Source organism: Ascaphus truei, chromosome 2, assembly GCF_040206685.1.
Source record: "Ascaphus truei isolate aAscTru1 chromosome 2, aAscTru1.hap1, whole genome shotgun sequence".
Classification (NCBI taxonomy): domain Eukaryota; kingdom Metazoa; phylum Chordata; class Amphibia; order Anura; family Ascaphidae; genus Ascaphus; species Ascaphus truei.
The window spans coordinates 161,833,389-161,851,048 of record NC_134484.1 but is presented as its reverse complement, the minus strand read 5'-3'; the positions used below and the strand labels follow the sequence as shown (position 1 = coordinate 161,851,048).

Here is a 17,660-nt window from a genome sequence, read left to right as displayed (position 1 = left end):
AGTTAACACATTTTAGATTGGAAACCGTATTTGTAGTTCTAAAAAAAAAAAAAAAAAAATAGTGTTTTACTTTCAAGTGCAATAGGAATCATACACCAAAACAATGAAATACAAATAAGCAAAAATACAAATACTAGACCCCGCACACAGCCCTAATTTAAACTACGACATGTTCTGGAATTTTACACCTGCCTTGGAATTCATAGCATTATCTGGATTAGCACATTGTGTTACAAATAGTTGCATCTGTACTAAAGTTGTATGCCCATAGCCCTTAAGTCCATTAATTGGTTTTGAAAACCACATCCTTATACAGTATATAAGGTCACAGGAAGGATAAGCAAGAAAAAAAGTAAACAATATACACACTGAGAATTGTATAAACTGTTCCTTAATCTATTGAAAAGAAAATCCCTTTGCAATACTATGCAAATCTGTTGTATAACAATCCAACATTTGCCGGTTCATCAAGCCACAATGCAGGGCATCACACCCCAATCGGGCAGTAGCTGCCATTCAAGTCAATGGCAGTTACCCACCTCGTAGCTTGATTAATCCATTGTGCACCATCATTCATTCTGTTCACAGAATTACTGTAGCATTTGTTGCTAGTTTTACAGCCAGGGGCTGGTTAGTGCTGCACCTACAGATGTAGCAGGCATTATTACTCCTGTTATAGCACGGTAGTGTGACACATTGTGCGATTTGTACTGTATGTTCCATTTGCTTGAATGCAGTGATCTTGAACTTGCCTCCAATGTTATTTAACATAACATAGTTCGACCCTCACCTGCCCTTGTTCATAGCTCTCCACTAATATAATGTTGTGCCTGCACTGCTTCCAGTTCAACAAGAAAAAGGTAGAAACAGAGCAGAGCACTGCCACAAATAAGTCTGGAGGAGGCTCACATTAGAAAAATAAGAAACTTTATTGGATCATGACAGACCCCCGATACAAAAAACGCACCGTAGCGTTTTGGGCCGTGCACCCTTTATCTTCCCTATGGACTCCTATGATGGACAGGATACATGGATACCCACTGAGTGAGTGGTTTCAGCCCTGTTTCCACATTTAGGATTTATTATTCAGTCTGGGGACAAATATTGCACTGTTATCTTTTGTGCCTATGCCATTGGCGGCACTAGGTACTAGTTCCCCACTCCCTGGATATGCTGATATTTTCAATAATCTATATGGAGACCTAGTGAGGAGGTTTTATGTCATCATATGGACACAATCTCTGAAGCACTGGTTTTCTACCTACAACAAGAAAAAGAGCATGGAAGGCTAGATATTAGGGCATTATGAACTGTAAAAGAGAAAAAGAACAAAGCGCACGACTCATAGCGTAAAAAAGTAATTGTATTGTGACAATAATAAAGTGTAAACAATTGCACGTACAAGAAAGACTAATCATATAAGCAGGGCATGTTTAGGGTACATGTTACCACTTTGGAAGCAAAGCTTCCGACTCACCACACTCACAGACCGGGACTCTGAAGTCACCTCAACACGCCGTAGTGATTGGGACTTTTGAGAGCACACAATATGAATGATGATAACCATAGTTAACCCATTTTAGATTGGAAACCGTATCCAACGGGCCCCCCAGTGATCAGTGAAGTAAACGAAAGTCTCGTGGGGAGCGCAAGCAGGATCAAAGACGCTGGTAGTATTGCAGGAGAGTGTCCAATGTAGTATAAACAATCCTACATGTTTCGTAGTGAACAACTTCGTCAGGGATGTTTAAACTGACTAAGCTAATAGAATATATACCCCATACAAGTAGGACATTGGGTGGATACAAAAAATCAATTAGCCTATCATTGCTTGAGGCACGTAGCAAACACAGGTGGGTTATAACTACCTAACATTTGTACGAGTCGGAAGCTTTGCTGTTCCCTGACGGGCTTTGAGCTGAAGCGGATCGGATGGAGCAGGAGAGATTTGTTTCCATTTGTCTCTTCAATATAACCTTTATTGGGTACAGGCATACCCCGCATTAACATACGCAATGGGTCCAGAGCATGTATGTAAAGCGAAAATGTACTTAATGTGAAGCACTACCTTTTTCCCACTTATCGATGCTTGTACTGTACTGTAATCGTCATATACGTGCATAACTGATGTAAATAACGCATTTGTAACAGGCTCTATAGTCTCCCCGCTTGCGCACATCTTCGGTAAAGGTAGGGAGCTGGTATTGCTGTTCAGGACGTGCGGATAGGCGAGTGCACGAGCTGCCGTTTACCTATTGGGCGATAGGTCCTTACTCGCGAGTGTACTTAAAGTGAGCGTCCTTAAACCGGGGTATGCCTGTACTGTATTACGGACAATACTTGCTAGCGTTGTTTGGCTACCCCTGCTGCTACTTAATATACTGGATCCGGAGCAGTGTATGCTGAAGGAGCCCCACGAAGCAAGTCCCGATCTTCCAGAGTGGTAACATGTACCCTAAACATGCCCTGCTTATATGATTAGTCTTTCTTGTACGTCTAATCATTTACACTTTATTATTGTCACAATATAATTACTTTTTGACGCTATGAGAGTCGTGCGCTTTGTTCTTTTCTCTTTTACATGTGCTGGGTGTGATGATTGGCCCATCCATTCTAACAAGCTGCAGACTCTCCTTGATTGTTAAAGGTTTTTGTATTTTATTATTATTTTTTATATATATATATATATATATATATATATATATATATATATATATATATATATATATATATATATATATATATTATTGCTTTAACACTTCTAGGAATACAAGTTTGTGTTCCCTTAAAACCTTATTAGTGCACTTTTTATTATATCAATCTATCAGGCTGTTATATACACTCGCTATTAGTTTTAACATCACAATTTTACACATTTGGTGCACAGTTTATTGTTTTTTTTAATCTATTATGAACTGTGAATAGAACTCAAACGTCTCTCGGTCATGGAAAAACCGCTTCACTGCATATTGAAAAGAGGCCAAAGAGAAGTAGACGGTGTTGTACAGAGAGTTAAAAAAAAAAAAAAAAAAAAAGAAGAAGAAGAAGAAGAAGAAGGCGAAGACGAAGACAAAGACGCAGTGTTAGGCAGGCCAAAAGAGATGAGAAGAAGGGAGATCAGTGAAGAAGGCAACACATGTAGATATTAGGCAGATAGACCATGATTAAAGTAATAGTTATGTTAATGTATTAGAGACCCCTCAGAAACCCCCATCTGGTTTTGGAGAGGCTCAGAAATGTGAAAAAGTTGTAAAGTCTTACCAGCATGAAGGTATGCCAAGTCAGGGTTTTCTATATCCAAATGCTGCTCCTTGAGGTGGTTACGGAATGCCACGGGGACATTTGTTCCATAGTCACATTTGGGACAGTTGTACATTTTTACTCCGTCATGCTTCCCAGTGTGCAAAATATGTTTGCGGATATTTTCGGCACAGTTTGATCTAACAGAAGAATTTAAAAAAAAATGTTTTATTATGTATGCACATTATTCTATTATTCTATTAGGACATTGTAAAAGTAAAACGTTTGCCATTTTAACAGTCTATTGCAAAATTAAGCTTTTTTTTTATATAAAACTTTGCAAAAAATAAATGAAATAAGGTTTTTCTTTTCTCATATTTATCTTAAGAAAATAGCAGGTTTTAAACCTAGAAATGGTCACAGTGCAAACAAAAGAATGCTAAAAATCATGACTATATGCGATAAGTCAACAATATTGCTGTGTGTTAATGTCATTTGTTTTCTCCTGCAGCAGTAAAAAAAAAAAAAAGTTAATCTAGCATAAAGATTTATATCTATTTAAGTTAACATTGAATACAATGTCCTAACAATCACAATCATAATTGACACAAATGGGCATGTATACAGTAGTTGTGCTACTCAAAAGTCAAGCACAAAATGGATTTTTCTCTATAAAATAAGTAATATGCTCATTATTTAGTCAGACAAATGGTATTAGTAACAAAAGTGTTATGAGGCTAGCAAGAAACCAGCAACATACAAGAAGTTTGTACTGTATGTAGCAGGCTAACTGGAACAGAATCTCCAAAATGTCCTTTCAAAAATCACAAAATAGGAATTCTATACAAAAAAGTGTTGAGTGTTGAGTACAAAAAATGAAGAGCACAACCTTAATATCGTGACTGTGAATAAGTAGTAGTTGAATAACCAGTTATAATGTAAGTGAATGAACTCGTTAAAGTGAATTTATAAAGGTAACTTCGGGTTACTGCGAACAACTGCCCCAATGGACAATACAAGGTCCTTCTTTGAAATCTTGTTCTCGATTGAGTAGCAGTGCATAATACAAAAAAAAATAGACTAAAATTGTAGTTTAATAGAGTCAAATGAGGACAACGTGAATTGTGGAAGTGATATACAGTATTAGTCATTCACTAACTTGGTGGATAGTATTTTGCATTCAGAAAGTGTTTTCTTCACATGGAACCCAGGGGTGACAAATCACCAGCAGATAGGTACTCATGAGGAGAGATGATAGCACAGTGCACAAAATTACACTTTGATCATTTGCACAATGCATGCTGTAAACCTTGCAATGAAGTCTAGAACATCAACTTATTTTGTTAGAGAGTACATATAGAGCACATTTCTGAAGTATAAATGCTTGTTGTTTAACCCTTTGAGTACCTGAGGGGCTGCAGCACCAGAGTGTCACTGCCCCTCCAGCGTATCGCAACCACGTGGCAACTACTAGGTCAGTGGTCCTCTTCTGGCCAGATCGCATTCAGAGCTCCACAAGAGTGTAGAGTGATCTCCCCATGAAAACAAGCAGACAGAAGCTGGAGTGCCAGGACCCCATGACCTGGTATGCTACAATATGAGGCACCCAAAGCATTATTTATTCATGGAATATTTGCATTACACACAGCTGTTCTGCAATGACAAACCGCTATAGTGGTCAATAACTGAGCATTAAGTTTATGTCAAAGTGATCCTCTTCTAGATTCTAAAATGGAGCACATTTTAAGACATAGAATATGGAAACATTTTTTATTAAAGCAACTTGATATATGTAGAGAAGTGGCAGGAGAGATGATTGAGGGGAGATTAGAAAGATGCGTCAAATTGTGATTTGCACTGAGAAAATTAATAGAACGCGTTTATTCACTGTTCTTTGTCAGCAACTGACTAAATGATGAGCAAATGTCTTATTTTATAGAAAAAAATCACTTTGTGCTATGACTTCAGAGTTGCATAGTTACTTTAAACAGGATCTTCATTTTGTCCTATATTTCAGTTGGCTCCAGTCATCTCGCCTCTTCTAGGAATACATATATAATTGATTTGCTTGCATTCAGGAGCCACTCACAATCAGGACAGACCTGCTGAACATGTGTCCCTTCATATAAATGCTAAATGGTACATGCTGTGAATCCATGATTTATATGAAATCACAGATCACATTCATTACAGTAGCCAAACCAAGAATTATTTTCCATAGCGCTCATTGCATCTTATCCCTGCTACAAATGCCATCACACCATGTCGTTATGTAAGCATCAGAAATCACCTGCTGTGCAGAAATACAGGCTTCCATAAACTGACCTTTGCGTGTCTTAAAAAAAAAACAAAAGAAATAAAGACAACAACGTGATTGATGTACTGAGACCTACATCTTACTCTTGCCTTCTTTAAGCTAATGGACGTCTCAGATTTGTCTCATGGCTCTATCACTATATATCTGCTTCTGTGGTTAGACCATAAGACTTATCTAGTAGCTGGTAAAATATTTCGAAACGACTAACCAGACAGGAGTCCTATAATTAGTAACACCGAGTTTTTAAGCTGATAAATGGCACAACTCAGGCAGTGTTTGTGGCTCTTCTGTTTTCTTTCCATCATCCATGTTGTCTTTGCCTTTAGCCACACTATCCTAAATGCTGTGTTGCATATTTGCTCATTATAAATATTAACAGCACTTTAATGTCCCTTAAATAGTGATTGGAGGCTGATCAGAGCTACAAGTTATCACATACTCCTACAAAAGGAAGAGTGCTCCATACTGTACACTGAGGAGCTATTTATCACAAGGAAACAAAAACATACGGAAACATTAGCTGTAGAGAGAGGGCAAAAGGATGCCATGGTTTATTGCCCTCATGTCCAGGGAAGGATTGGTAAAGAAACTTTTTAAAAGGTTTCTTTATTGAAACTTATTTTTCTTTCACTAAACATATAGGAGAAATTATTGGCAGAGCTTTACCTCGAAGCATGTGAGATCAGCAGTTGTGAGTGAGTGTGCAGTGGTATTTTGAATTAATAAATTAACAAAATCATATAATTAATAACAAGGGTAAACAAAGTAAAACTAAAATAAATAAGCAGAGCCTAATAATCATACTGTGGCATAATGTTTTTAATTAATAATAATTTTGTGCCTGCCATATTTAGAACATGACAATACAGAGGGCTTAGTAGCTTTAGAGCCAGAACTCCATGAAGAAGGGAGGTATATTGGTTTTCAAGCAAAAAAAAAATCAAAAAGATTAGATGTGGCCACTCCCCAACTAACTGTAGTTCTGAGAACCAAGTGGAATGGCGGTAAAGGCTCCAAAATTTCAAATCAAAACAATAGTCCAAATGTTCATTAGCTAGTAGAGTAAATAATAAATGGAAGGGGACAGGTTCATCCAGTTCCTATTGACCGTTTTGAATTGCAACCAATACAATAAGATCTACTGGTATCCTCAGAGTCTTCTTTCTAAGCCCCAGCCCTCAGTCAAGAGAAGTCTAATTTTGGTAATGGCATGAATATATTGTAAGGTTTTATACCAGAAATTTCAGTTTTTTTTACAAGACCAAAAAGTGAAATAGATTAGCGCCCTCCCTCATTTGGACCAAGATTAATCGAAATTACTTACTATATACTTTGCCAGTTGTGCAAGATATAGGCTCTATGTAATAATGTTATTGCATTTCTTGAAAAGGGGAGGAAAGGCGAACATTTCTGTCCAGTCTGAAGTCTTGATTCAATCAAACACAATTTCTGATATACAGATGTAGCCAGACACTGTTTTCAGTACTGTGACAAGTTGCGACATTGCACCCGTGTGAACACTTTGTTCAGCGCAGCTTGCCCACAGACCGGTCACAGTCAGCCAGCAGAATTATTTGTGGGGTTTATTTATGTAATTATAATTCAATATATGTCCGGCAGGTGGCGCACTGAATATCTTTGCACACAAGATGGGACTTTTTGCCGTGGCCAAAATCACTGCCGGTGCCCTGCCGCCATGCACATCGTTGCCGGGACTACTCACCGCAGGACACTGTACTGCCGGGCACCTAGCTGTTTCCCATCTCACTGCCGATTGGATCAATGCCGCCATCTTTGAAATTGCTGTAGATCGGCTCTCCCTGTCGGCCGCTGCCATCTTTAAATGACCGCTCTGTCTGCAAAATGTGTAAATGTGTCCTGGCTGGTGGCCGGAGTGTTGAGTGTCCTGCTGTGCGCAAACTACCAAATGGTGTCAGAGCAGCCGCGCATGGTGCCCTGCGGCTGAGGGCATTTAAAGATGGCGTCAGCCAGAGCGGACATTTAAAGATGGTGGCGGCCGGCAGGGAGTTGATCACGAGAAGACATTAAAAGATGGCAGCAACCAGGGTTGCGATGTGAAGTGGTAAGGTGTCCCAGCGGAGGCAGAGCACCAGCGGTCAAAACATCCTAGACCGCTTTACCCATGCCCACTTTGGACCGGCCAAAAACTTCACACGTGTGTCTATACAATATACAATGTAACAATGTTACTAGAAACATATAGAAAACCTTAATTATTAAGATGGGAACCAGACGTCAAAGCCGCACCTCAGACCCCGCCGAGAGTTCTCACGGGAGTACTGGGATCTGATGGACTGCGTCTGGATGGTACTTTTCCCTACCAAAGTGTGAATACGGTACCAACAGTACTCTAATAATTGCATGTATGTTTACATACAAATGATATATACAATATACTGTTGTATTTTAAAAAAATGGTTGGAAGGCCGTGCACTTCTAATTCAAACTACCAAACGCAACTTGATGAAAAAAGCCAATTAATGAGCTATACATGAACAAGCGCAACTCTGACGCGTTTCGTTCCGGTAGGAACTTTGTCAAAGAGTGTTTGTTAAATACATCCAGGTGAACCATGATTCCGACCCTTCCTCCAACTCAGACCAAAGGAAGAGGTCCCCGGGGACACCAGGACTTCCGCGACCGCCAGCAAAGAAGAGGGTTGTTAGAGGGGTACTTAGGTTTTATTAATAACCTCTAGGAGAGTAGGAGGAGGGGAGAGCTGACCGAAACCCATCTATGTGAGGCACTTCAGCCCTTACGGAAGCGACAGATCAGTTTTAGGGAGACAGTTTTTGACTTGTGTATTCAACATGCTATGGTGATATCACCGATTATTACGTTTCTAATACACAGCAATCGGTTCAAGCCACTAAGGTTGACCGGTGTTGGGGCCTTTATAAGAGACATTACTCCTGGTTATGGTTGCCTGCGTGCTCGAAGCAATATTTTTGGAGTCTTCATAATAAGTTACTTACCAGAATAAACCATGTCTGTATGTACTGAACTACTAAGGAATGTGTATTGCACGTTCATTGTATTATACAGGTAAAGTTACAGGTACACTCCTACTAATGACACCTTGCAACAGTAGACAACCAATCACCAACTCAGTCGCGCCCAACATTAACACCTTGTGAGTAATGTTGCCCTTTTGACGTTGGCGGTACTGTACATAAATTAACACAGAAAGTGTATTGCCACAATCATTATCTTGATCAGAACTCTTGTGCTTCAAAAATGGATCAATTCAGCTTCTACGGATACATGAACATTTTTTTATTGCTGTACCAGTCGTAGCTTTAAGGTGCCTAAGAAGGAGCAGGACACCTGCTGATACAAGACTACCTGCGACCCCAAAAAACCTCATACAAAGACTAAAGTGGAAGGAAACCCAATGCAGCACCAAAAACACTAAAGGGGAAAACTCTAGGACCGATGTGGAAAAAGAAGATAGCCCAAACCATTGCCATGTATCTACCGTGAAAAGTGGATTCTGCACCAGGTATTGGTACCCCAATCACCATAAAACACAGCTCATCTCACCTCAAACCCAGCGCATCCCACTCCAGACCCTGCTTACCTCGCCCAGGACCCCACTCAGCCCAACTTGGATCCTGCACACCTCGCCCCGGACACTGCTCATGACTCCAGACCCAATTCAGACCAAGCACAGCCCCCCACCAAGTTCAGAGCTCCAGTCTAGCTGTAACTGGTTCCTTGATCAGAGGAAGCTTGGCAATGTCAAGTGAATTTGTAATGGACAATCGCGATGCCACTATAAGACACATGTACACGTATGGCCAGACCTGCCATAGATTATGTTCTGCTTCCGTATATGTTTGTGGTATGTGGGAATAAACCCCAGGTGTCCGGTGCTCCAAATGTCCACAATGGGACTGGTACAAATGGTGTATAGATAGTCTCTGATGCATAAATAGAGAGGAAAATGAACGGCTACTAGGCAGGCCTGAAGATCCTGTGTAGAGGGGAACAACAGCCAGGCTCTGACAGGTAACGGTATAAATACAACCTGGGTGGGGGGCTAGTGCACAGGGGAAATCCTGAGACAGGAAAAGAGGCAACCAGAGGCTACCCCTCTCGTGTACTCACGCTGGAAACTCCTGCTGCCCTTACCCGACCCGGTCTCTTCAATGCCTGTGCCTGGCTGGTCCCGTCTCCTCGGGTGTCGCGCTGGCGTGTGACGTCATCACCGAGGGCCGACAGCTATGCTGCGGATGGTAGTGAGAAAAGCACTGCGTCTCAGCGGTCTGGTATCTCTTTAGGCAGGCGTAGGGGATAATTTCTGTGTGCTCATCAGGAGGGGAATCTTGAAGGTCAGCTCCCAGCTCTGCGTAGTAGCTTGCGTGCTCCACACCAATCGTTATTGTCTGTTTGCAATTTTGTATTGACCAATCATGACAGGGGACTGTGTATATAACACTCCAGTGTGAGAGATCTTTGTACTCTTTGATAAAGTTCCTGAACGGAACGAAACGCGTCAGAGGTGTTCTCCGTTATGTGATGTGCAGCACTACAGTGCAATAAAGCTTTTTAATTTATTTATGCATCCGGCTGAGTTCCTGTTGCTGTGACCACCCACCAACCAAATTCCACGTTACTGCTTCCGTATATGGAGCAGAGACTGAACACAATGGAAGGAAAAGTGTACTTTCTTTTGGAGAGGATGGACCAAATGGACAAAGTCCTAGCTTGTTTCTTCTGTGAAAAAGACAGAATTTGCCAATGCTCCAAAAGGATGTGTTGCCAATTTCCGTATTAAACGCTTAAGTTCTAAGAAAGACGAGTCATCATTATCAAGAGATCAATTATTTGTTGCGAGTATACATTTATCTATTGAGTATTGGCTGCGTCACTGTCAAAAAGTTATTAGGTACCATTTTCTCTGTCAAAGACTAAAACACGAAATAGATTTAGAGCTAGCAGGCCCCCAGAATAATGACAGGAAGGATTATAGGCTAGGCAATCTTCTTTTCATTGAAATAAATAATAAAATAAATCCTGCACGTTTTTGCTGAGTATTTGTTTCCGTTAACATTAGGAACTTCTTCTTTGTTCCAAGCTCCGGTCAAACCAGTAACCAGCAGTTTCACCTTGTAGGGATATGTACAGTATTGCTTCAATTAGAAAAAGATAGAAATATTGTAGCAGTGGTATTAGCAAGAAAAATGTTTAGATAAATACCGGTGCTCCAAACTCCTAACCCATGGTCAGACCTGCTGCTGTCCAGGAAATCAAGAATGCGTGTAAGGGAGGGACGTAGGGCACGGTTGCCATATTCTTGAGAAAGGCTGCTGTGCCAGTCAAACTTTGGTCACTTATGGCTACATAAACCTTTTTGCTTTGAAATCGGCATTCTTGCTTCAATAAAGCTTCACACATAAATTATGATATATGACCACAAGAAAATTAAGTATGAAAATGAGCAGACGAGGTGGGGCATTAAATTGTATGTTTCTACTTTACTTTAGTTCAGTATGTAGCCACAAAGCATAGCAGCCGCTGTACACTTTGGTCTCCCTTTGCTGACTAAGGATACTTTGTGCTGTAACCATGTAGCAATTAGTAAGTGAGCTCAGGTGTTCAGAGAACAAGAGTAGTTTTCCAGTTTAATAACCACCTTCTTGTAGTCTCTATCCTGTGCTTTCATTCTACCAAACTATGTAATAGAGTTAAATGCAAACAGGAATGAACCCAATGTATTTACAGGTACATCGCAATTGAGGGGGGTTAAAAACCTTTAAAAAAAAAAAAAAGGAAGTACTGTATGTTACCCTTTTTTAAAGGACAATTTATAGGAAATAATCTAAGAATATAAAATACATTTGTTGACATTTCTTAATATTATTCAATGTCACAATAACGCTCTGGGTAATTCTTTTAAAAAGAATAACCTGTTCATTTCAGGCCCTGTACAACGCCTCTTTGTCCCTTGTAAGTCTCTCAAATGTCTTATTTAAAAGGAATATATAGTGCTCCCAGAAGACATTTTCCCATTTCTATTCTCTTCAACTCCTGTGAGCCCTTGTTCTGTGTGATAAGGCAATCTCCTTGGGGATCTGAGCTGTGTAGTTTTGTACCACGAGTGACAAGGACTCGACTTGAATAACTGCTGTGCGCAGGTTGTAATTATGTCAGCTAGAGTGTTGAACAAGGGGACTGATTAATGTGAGCCCCAGCCCAGGCACAGGCTCAGTCAAAACCTTCGTGCAGGCCAGCAGTGGGAATGGGTTAAAGCAGAAAGACAAAAAATGCTGTATCGTCCATGATGGATGAATTGCTCCAACAGTCTTCAGGCAGATGTTCCAGGACAGTATAATATACAATTACTCTGCCTTATCACCTTCCCAGGGACAATAAAGCTTCCTCCTACTATAGCTCATGTGAGTGAAGGCAAAATTAGTTTTACTTTTACAACACTGACTCACTTATCATGTTGCCTTGATTGTGCTTGTACAGCTAAAGAAAACATATATTCCACTTTTAAACAAAAACCTTTTATAATACGGGAAGCGCGTGCATTACAGAAAAGTAGTTTTTAATCTCAACGATTAGTTTAAAAAAATATTTATACTGATATACTATTTGTACAAGTAAGAGAATAGAAAACATCTTCCTGTACTGTGCTCTCCTATTTCATTTCAGACACATTTTTTTTACACCATATACAGATGTGGCAACAAGATATAAGTTCCCCCTACGCGTCACTTATAGCGGGTGGACCGCGGCCAAAGTGTGGCCAAGCACGATCACGGCCCACCGCAGGGGGAATTTCCCCAGTAGAATTAACGCAACAGGGGTCAGTGCATTAATCCTACCGGGCCGTCACCTGTCTGAAAGAGCTGCACAGAGAGAAGCAGTCTCTCTCTGTGTCTCCCCTCACATCTCTTACAGCAGATCACATTGTTTTTATTAATTTTAGTACATATAGTATGATTGAAGCAGGGGGTCTCCGGAGCTGAACCGCATTTATTTCATGTCCGGAGACCCCCGGCTTCAATCCTACTGTACAAAAAATAAAATAAAAGCAGAGCTTCATTTCCTTAGTGGCTAAGTGCTAAGTTAATGAAGGGGTTAACCTTCCCGCAACTACCCCTTTCACGTACTCCCTCTACCCTCAACAACACACAGTAATGGGCATTTGCCGGGGCCAGATCTGGCTAATAGTGCCATTTCCCATTCAAAAGTCATCAATGAGAACCTTATAGTAAATAAAAGCAGTGCTTATCCCTGCAAGGATGAAGGCCGCCCTTGTAGTCCTCCTGAGTGGCGCCAACATTTAAAACACTATCTACAGGCCAGTAACCCTTTAATTACCTTAGCGGGTAGTAATCAGTATGGTAATTAAGGCGTTAATCCTCCCACTCCCCCCTCCCCCCGGGAGGCCTAAATCACCTCCCTGGGGGCAATTACCCCCTTCATCCACCACCTCTATCCCCAACACATACAGTAATGGGCAATAATGCTTTTGCCCATTTTTGAAGCATCCATAAATACACATTACAAAACACAATAAAATACATTATACATTACAATAAGTCAAACAATAGCCATCAAATACATTGATTGTCAATGTGGTTATCTATGCCCTCAATGGGGAACAGATAGCCACATTTGCAATGGGAACCCAACTCCCCTATCACCCACCCACCACACAAAGTAATGTGCAATAACCCTTTTAGCTAGATCTTGCTAATAGTGCTTTTTACCGTCAAGATTAATTGACACACTATCCCAGGAAATAAAACATGCTCAGAAGAGATCCACCAGTTAGAATAAAATCTATAGGTCTCAGGAAAACAGGGAAATAGAAACACACATATTGTATAACATACACACGTATTGTATAACATACACCTATGCAAGAAATTCCTAAGCAACTATAGCACCTGAAAGGCACGCGCAATAACAGGGTAGATGCAGGTGCAATATACACAAACTAGAGTCAAAAACATCAGACTAGTAAACATGAACAGAACCATATAGGAAACAGGGACCCTAATAAGCAATACAAACATAAAGATTAGATACTAGGGAAGGGACGGAGGAGATGAGAGGAAGTCGATAGACTAGAAATTAAGGTGGCGTGGCAGCACAGTTGTAGGATTTGTTAATTACTAACTGTTCATTGAGCTATCTTTTATTTGGTATATAAGTTCTAGGAAAGAAATTGCATTGCAGTTACAGAAATGTTCAATTGAAACAATGTATTGAGAAAAGTTTAATAGGTTAGCTTTATATAAAATAAAAAGACTAAATGGAAAATAACCTGTTAAGACCAAAGAAATATTGACCATTTATGATCCTAACAAATGTTGACACATATATAGGTAATGCAAGACTTTCAATAAAAAATACTATACAAAAAAAAAGCAATCAATGGCCACCCTATAGTAAATAAAAGTAGTACTTACCGTTGCCAGGATGAAAGCCGTCCTTATCCTTCTCCTCAGTGGTACCAATATGTAAAACACTATCTACTGGTCAGTAACCGCTATGGTAATTAAGGGGTTAACCCCATCCCCCGGGAGGCCTAACCACCTTCCCCGGGGCAACTATCCCCATCACCCACTCCCTCTACCCCCATCACCACACACAGAAATGGGCCTTTTGGGTTCAGTGAGGATCATTGCCTCGTGGGTCAAGAGTTGATTGGTGCCGCAATTGGATCAGGAGGATGAACCTTCACCCCGGCAAGGTTAAGAAACATTTATTGACTACACAGTGCTCACTGATTGCCAATGTGGATATCTGTGCCCCCGTTGAGGGCATACTGTAGGTTATCACAGTGGATTTACTGTATTGCAATTTGTACTTTATTTTATTGTGAGTTATTTTATGCATCACAAATGGGCAAAAGCGCTATTGGCCATATTTGGCAAATAGAGCCATTGCCCATTTCTATGTGTGGTGATGGGGGTAGGAGGAGTGGTAATGGGGGGTAGAGGGGGTGGGTGATGTGGGGAAGTTGCCCCGGGGCGGGTGGTTAGGCATCCCAGGAGAGGGGGAGTTAGCGGAGGGGGTTTAATCCCTTAATTACCATCACAGTTACTACCCACTAAAGTAATTAAGGGGTTACTGGCCAGTCGATAGTGTTTTAAATGTCGGTGTGATTGAGGAATACGAGGATAGCTTTCATCCTGGCAGGGGTAAGTACTACTTTTATTTACTATAGGGTTACCACTGATTGATTTTGAATGGGTAAAAGTGCTGTAAGCCAGATCTGGCTAATAGGGTTTCTCTCTTGCAGGAGATACTGTGTGTGGTGGGGTGAAGGGGGTTGTTGGGGATAGATGGGGTGGGTGAACGGGGTAGTTGCCCCTTGGGGGTAGGTGGTTAGGCCTCCCTGGGGGGTAGCAGGACGGTGAGCCCCTTTATTTCCTTAGCGGTTAGCCATGAAGTTAATGAAGCTCTGCTTTTATTTTTAGTACATACAGTAAGATTGAACCAGGGGGTCTCCGGAGCGGAACCACATTACTTTCAGGTTTGGGGACCCTCTGCTTCCTAAGGTACAGGCTCCAGTGTGGGGTGCTGATATCTCCTGCAAGTTTAAATGTCCCTGTCACGTGGGCCGTGACGCGGACATTTAAACTTGCAGGAGATACCGGCACCCGATCTGAATGCCTGCACCTCGGGAAGAAGGGGGTCCCCAGACCTGAAATTAATGTGGTTCAGCTCCAGAGACCCCCTGCTTCAATCCTACAGTATGTACTAAAAGTAAAACTAAAAACAGTGCGACCGACGGTAAGAGTTGTGCGGGGAGACAGAGAGAGGGACTGCTTCTCTCTCCTCAGCTTTTCCAGACTGGTGGCGGCCGTTAGGATTAACGCAGGTACCCCCACTGCATTAATCCCTTCAGGGCAGCCAGTGCACTGGGCTTTTGGGCATGGGGAAGCTGCGATCGGGCCGCGGTCAGACTCCATTCAGCTGCAGTTTCCTTTGCGCCCAAAATGAACTTGGATAACACTGCATCTGTAACCTTGTTGATCATGAATAAAGATGAAACTTAGAAATAATTATTATTGTTTGCAGTCCTCGTTTGGATTTTATATGGTAGAGCAGTGATGATGTTACATACCGAAGTACATACCAGCTAGTTATTCTACAAGGTATCATCTGCACAGATTGCCTCCTCCCTACCCTAACACAATGTATGGGAAAACAAAGTATACTCATGTAAATTATAAAGCATAAAAACAGCTTTTAAACTCCTACAGCCTTTGCAATATACTGTATGAGGAAAACATACACTAAACAGGCTGGAGAAAGCATTACAATGCAGAATTGCCTTCCATTTTTTTTTGTTTTTTTTATTCCATTAGGGATTTAAATATAAATTCTGCTGAAAAACTGTAGTATGTCCATCTCAGATTGAATGTACTGCCCTCTGTATCAGATAGAGATAATGCCCAATACTGTATGAAGAGACAATGAGGTGAATAAACTATGTTAATGCAGATAGGAAGATTTGCCCAAGATCTTCACCGCGTCTCCCCTCTTTTCACCTCCTATTTTAAAATCTAAGGCTTTACCAAAACTATACCATACATCTGCTATTCACTGCTGCTCACAGAGATGCCTGAAAAACTCACTTGTTTTAAGAAGCTTACTTGAGGTCTCCCATAATTTTCTTTAGCAACACAAACACGTCTGGATCCCTGCATCTGGCCAATTTATTGCTTACATTTTCTCTTCTCCTTGTCTCTGTCGGTTGTAAACTCATCCTCTAACTTTTTTTATCAGTATGTCAGAGCATTCAATGTTAAGACATTTTAGTTCGTTTATGAATGAAGTGTGAACCATTTCTGGGAGCCTCAAATAAAAAAAAATCTTACTTTGTAACAGAAAAAAATTCAACTCAGCATTTGAGGGTAAACTAACAGTCAATGGAACACTACAAAATCACACAAAGGTGATGTCGAAGTACATTTGTCTGGCATATTAATAATATAAATATTAAGGTTCCATTTTTTTTTTTTAAAGACACAAAAACTACAGTTCCTTGATTAGGAATAATGGAAAAAAAACAACAACAAAAAAACACCAAAAGCACAACTTTACAAGTGGTTATTGCAAATGTATCAGTCTTGCAGAAGTGATGCTGATGACATTGTAAGTTTCACAAATATGGCCAGTAGTGAAAGACACAACTGTACATCATGAATACAGCAAACCACTGTTATCTTAATGGTGCAAATCAGACGTGTTTCACTTCATCGTGTGGAGTCCGCTTGTAGTATTAGGTAACTAACAACAGAATAAAAACAGTAACACTGGAATCAACAGTCTATAAATCAAGAGAGCTGTAAGTGTAGACATCCATATGAAGTTCCCAGTGACCAATCACAGGGATATTTACTTGAATGGCAGTTATTAGACGGTCGCTGAGCAATCTGCCACTTTAGGCGCTGACTATATAAGAACAAATTCAGCTCTCAGAATCCCAGGTAAGAAGTAAATACAAACTGCAAGGAGTTGATGAGTTGTGAAGAAGAAAAAAGATAAAGTAGCATGAAAGCTTTATTTGTGGATATTTTAGGTTTAAACACTTCAGCAGACGTGACACCGTTTTCTGAATTTGCTTTGCAGAAAAGAAAGCAAGTTTGTGCTCATTTGTCTTATGCTACTACTTCCTGTTTAGACGAGAAGAATTCATAGATGTTTTTGAGATGCTTGGACCATTCTATTGAAATGAGGCATCTATCTGTTCAAGGCACTTTTTAAAGGTGTAATTCAATGTACTTTAAAGCAGCCCTTTGGGCCATTTTGGGGTGAAAACTCCTATTCGAGTCAATTGGGGTTTTCGGTTGAAAACTGCCCGAATAGCAGATGTGGGAGTTTATAGCATTATCCCCTCAGTCTTTCCTTAATTCCTGTATCACATGCTTTCTGAAGGCCACATTGGCAGCTGCTAGTCTCCAGTAATTAGATGAGGAGAGAAGAATATGTGACTGCCAAAAGCCAATTGAAATACATTGATGCAGTTGTAAGGTAAAGGAGAAATAGTGTTGAAAATGAAGTAAACCAACAAAATTAGGGCTTGAGTTGTTATATCTCTAAAGTC

The 17,660-nt window shown here is 40.5% G+C and overlaps 1 protein-coding gene across 5 annotated transcripts in view; it reads right to left on the bottom strand.

Annotated features, from left to right (window-relative positions):
* ZNF407 (zinc finger protein 407) overlaps nt 1-17,660 on the bottom strand; it is a 452,537-nt gene that overhangs the window by 116,938 nt on the left and 317,939 nt on the right. For all 5 annotated transcript variants that reach the window (XM_075585490.1, XM_075585485.1, XM_075585487.1 and 2 more), the window contains one exon: nt 3,262-3,440. In XM_075585490.1, the coding sequence (XP_075441605.1) occupies nt 3,262-3,440 (179 nt within the window). The remainder of the gene's footprint in view (nt 1-3,261; nt 3,441-17,660) is intronic.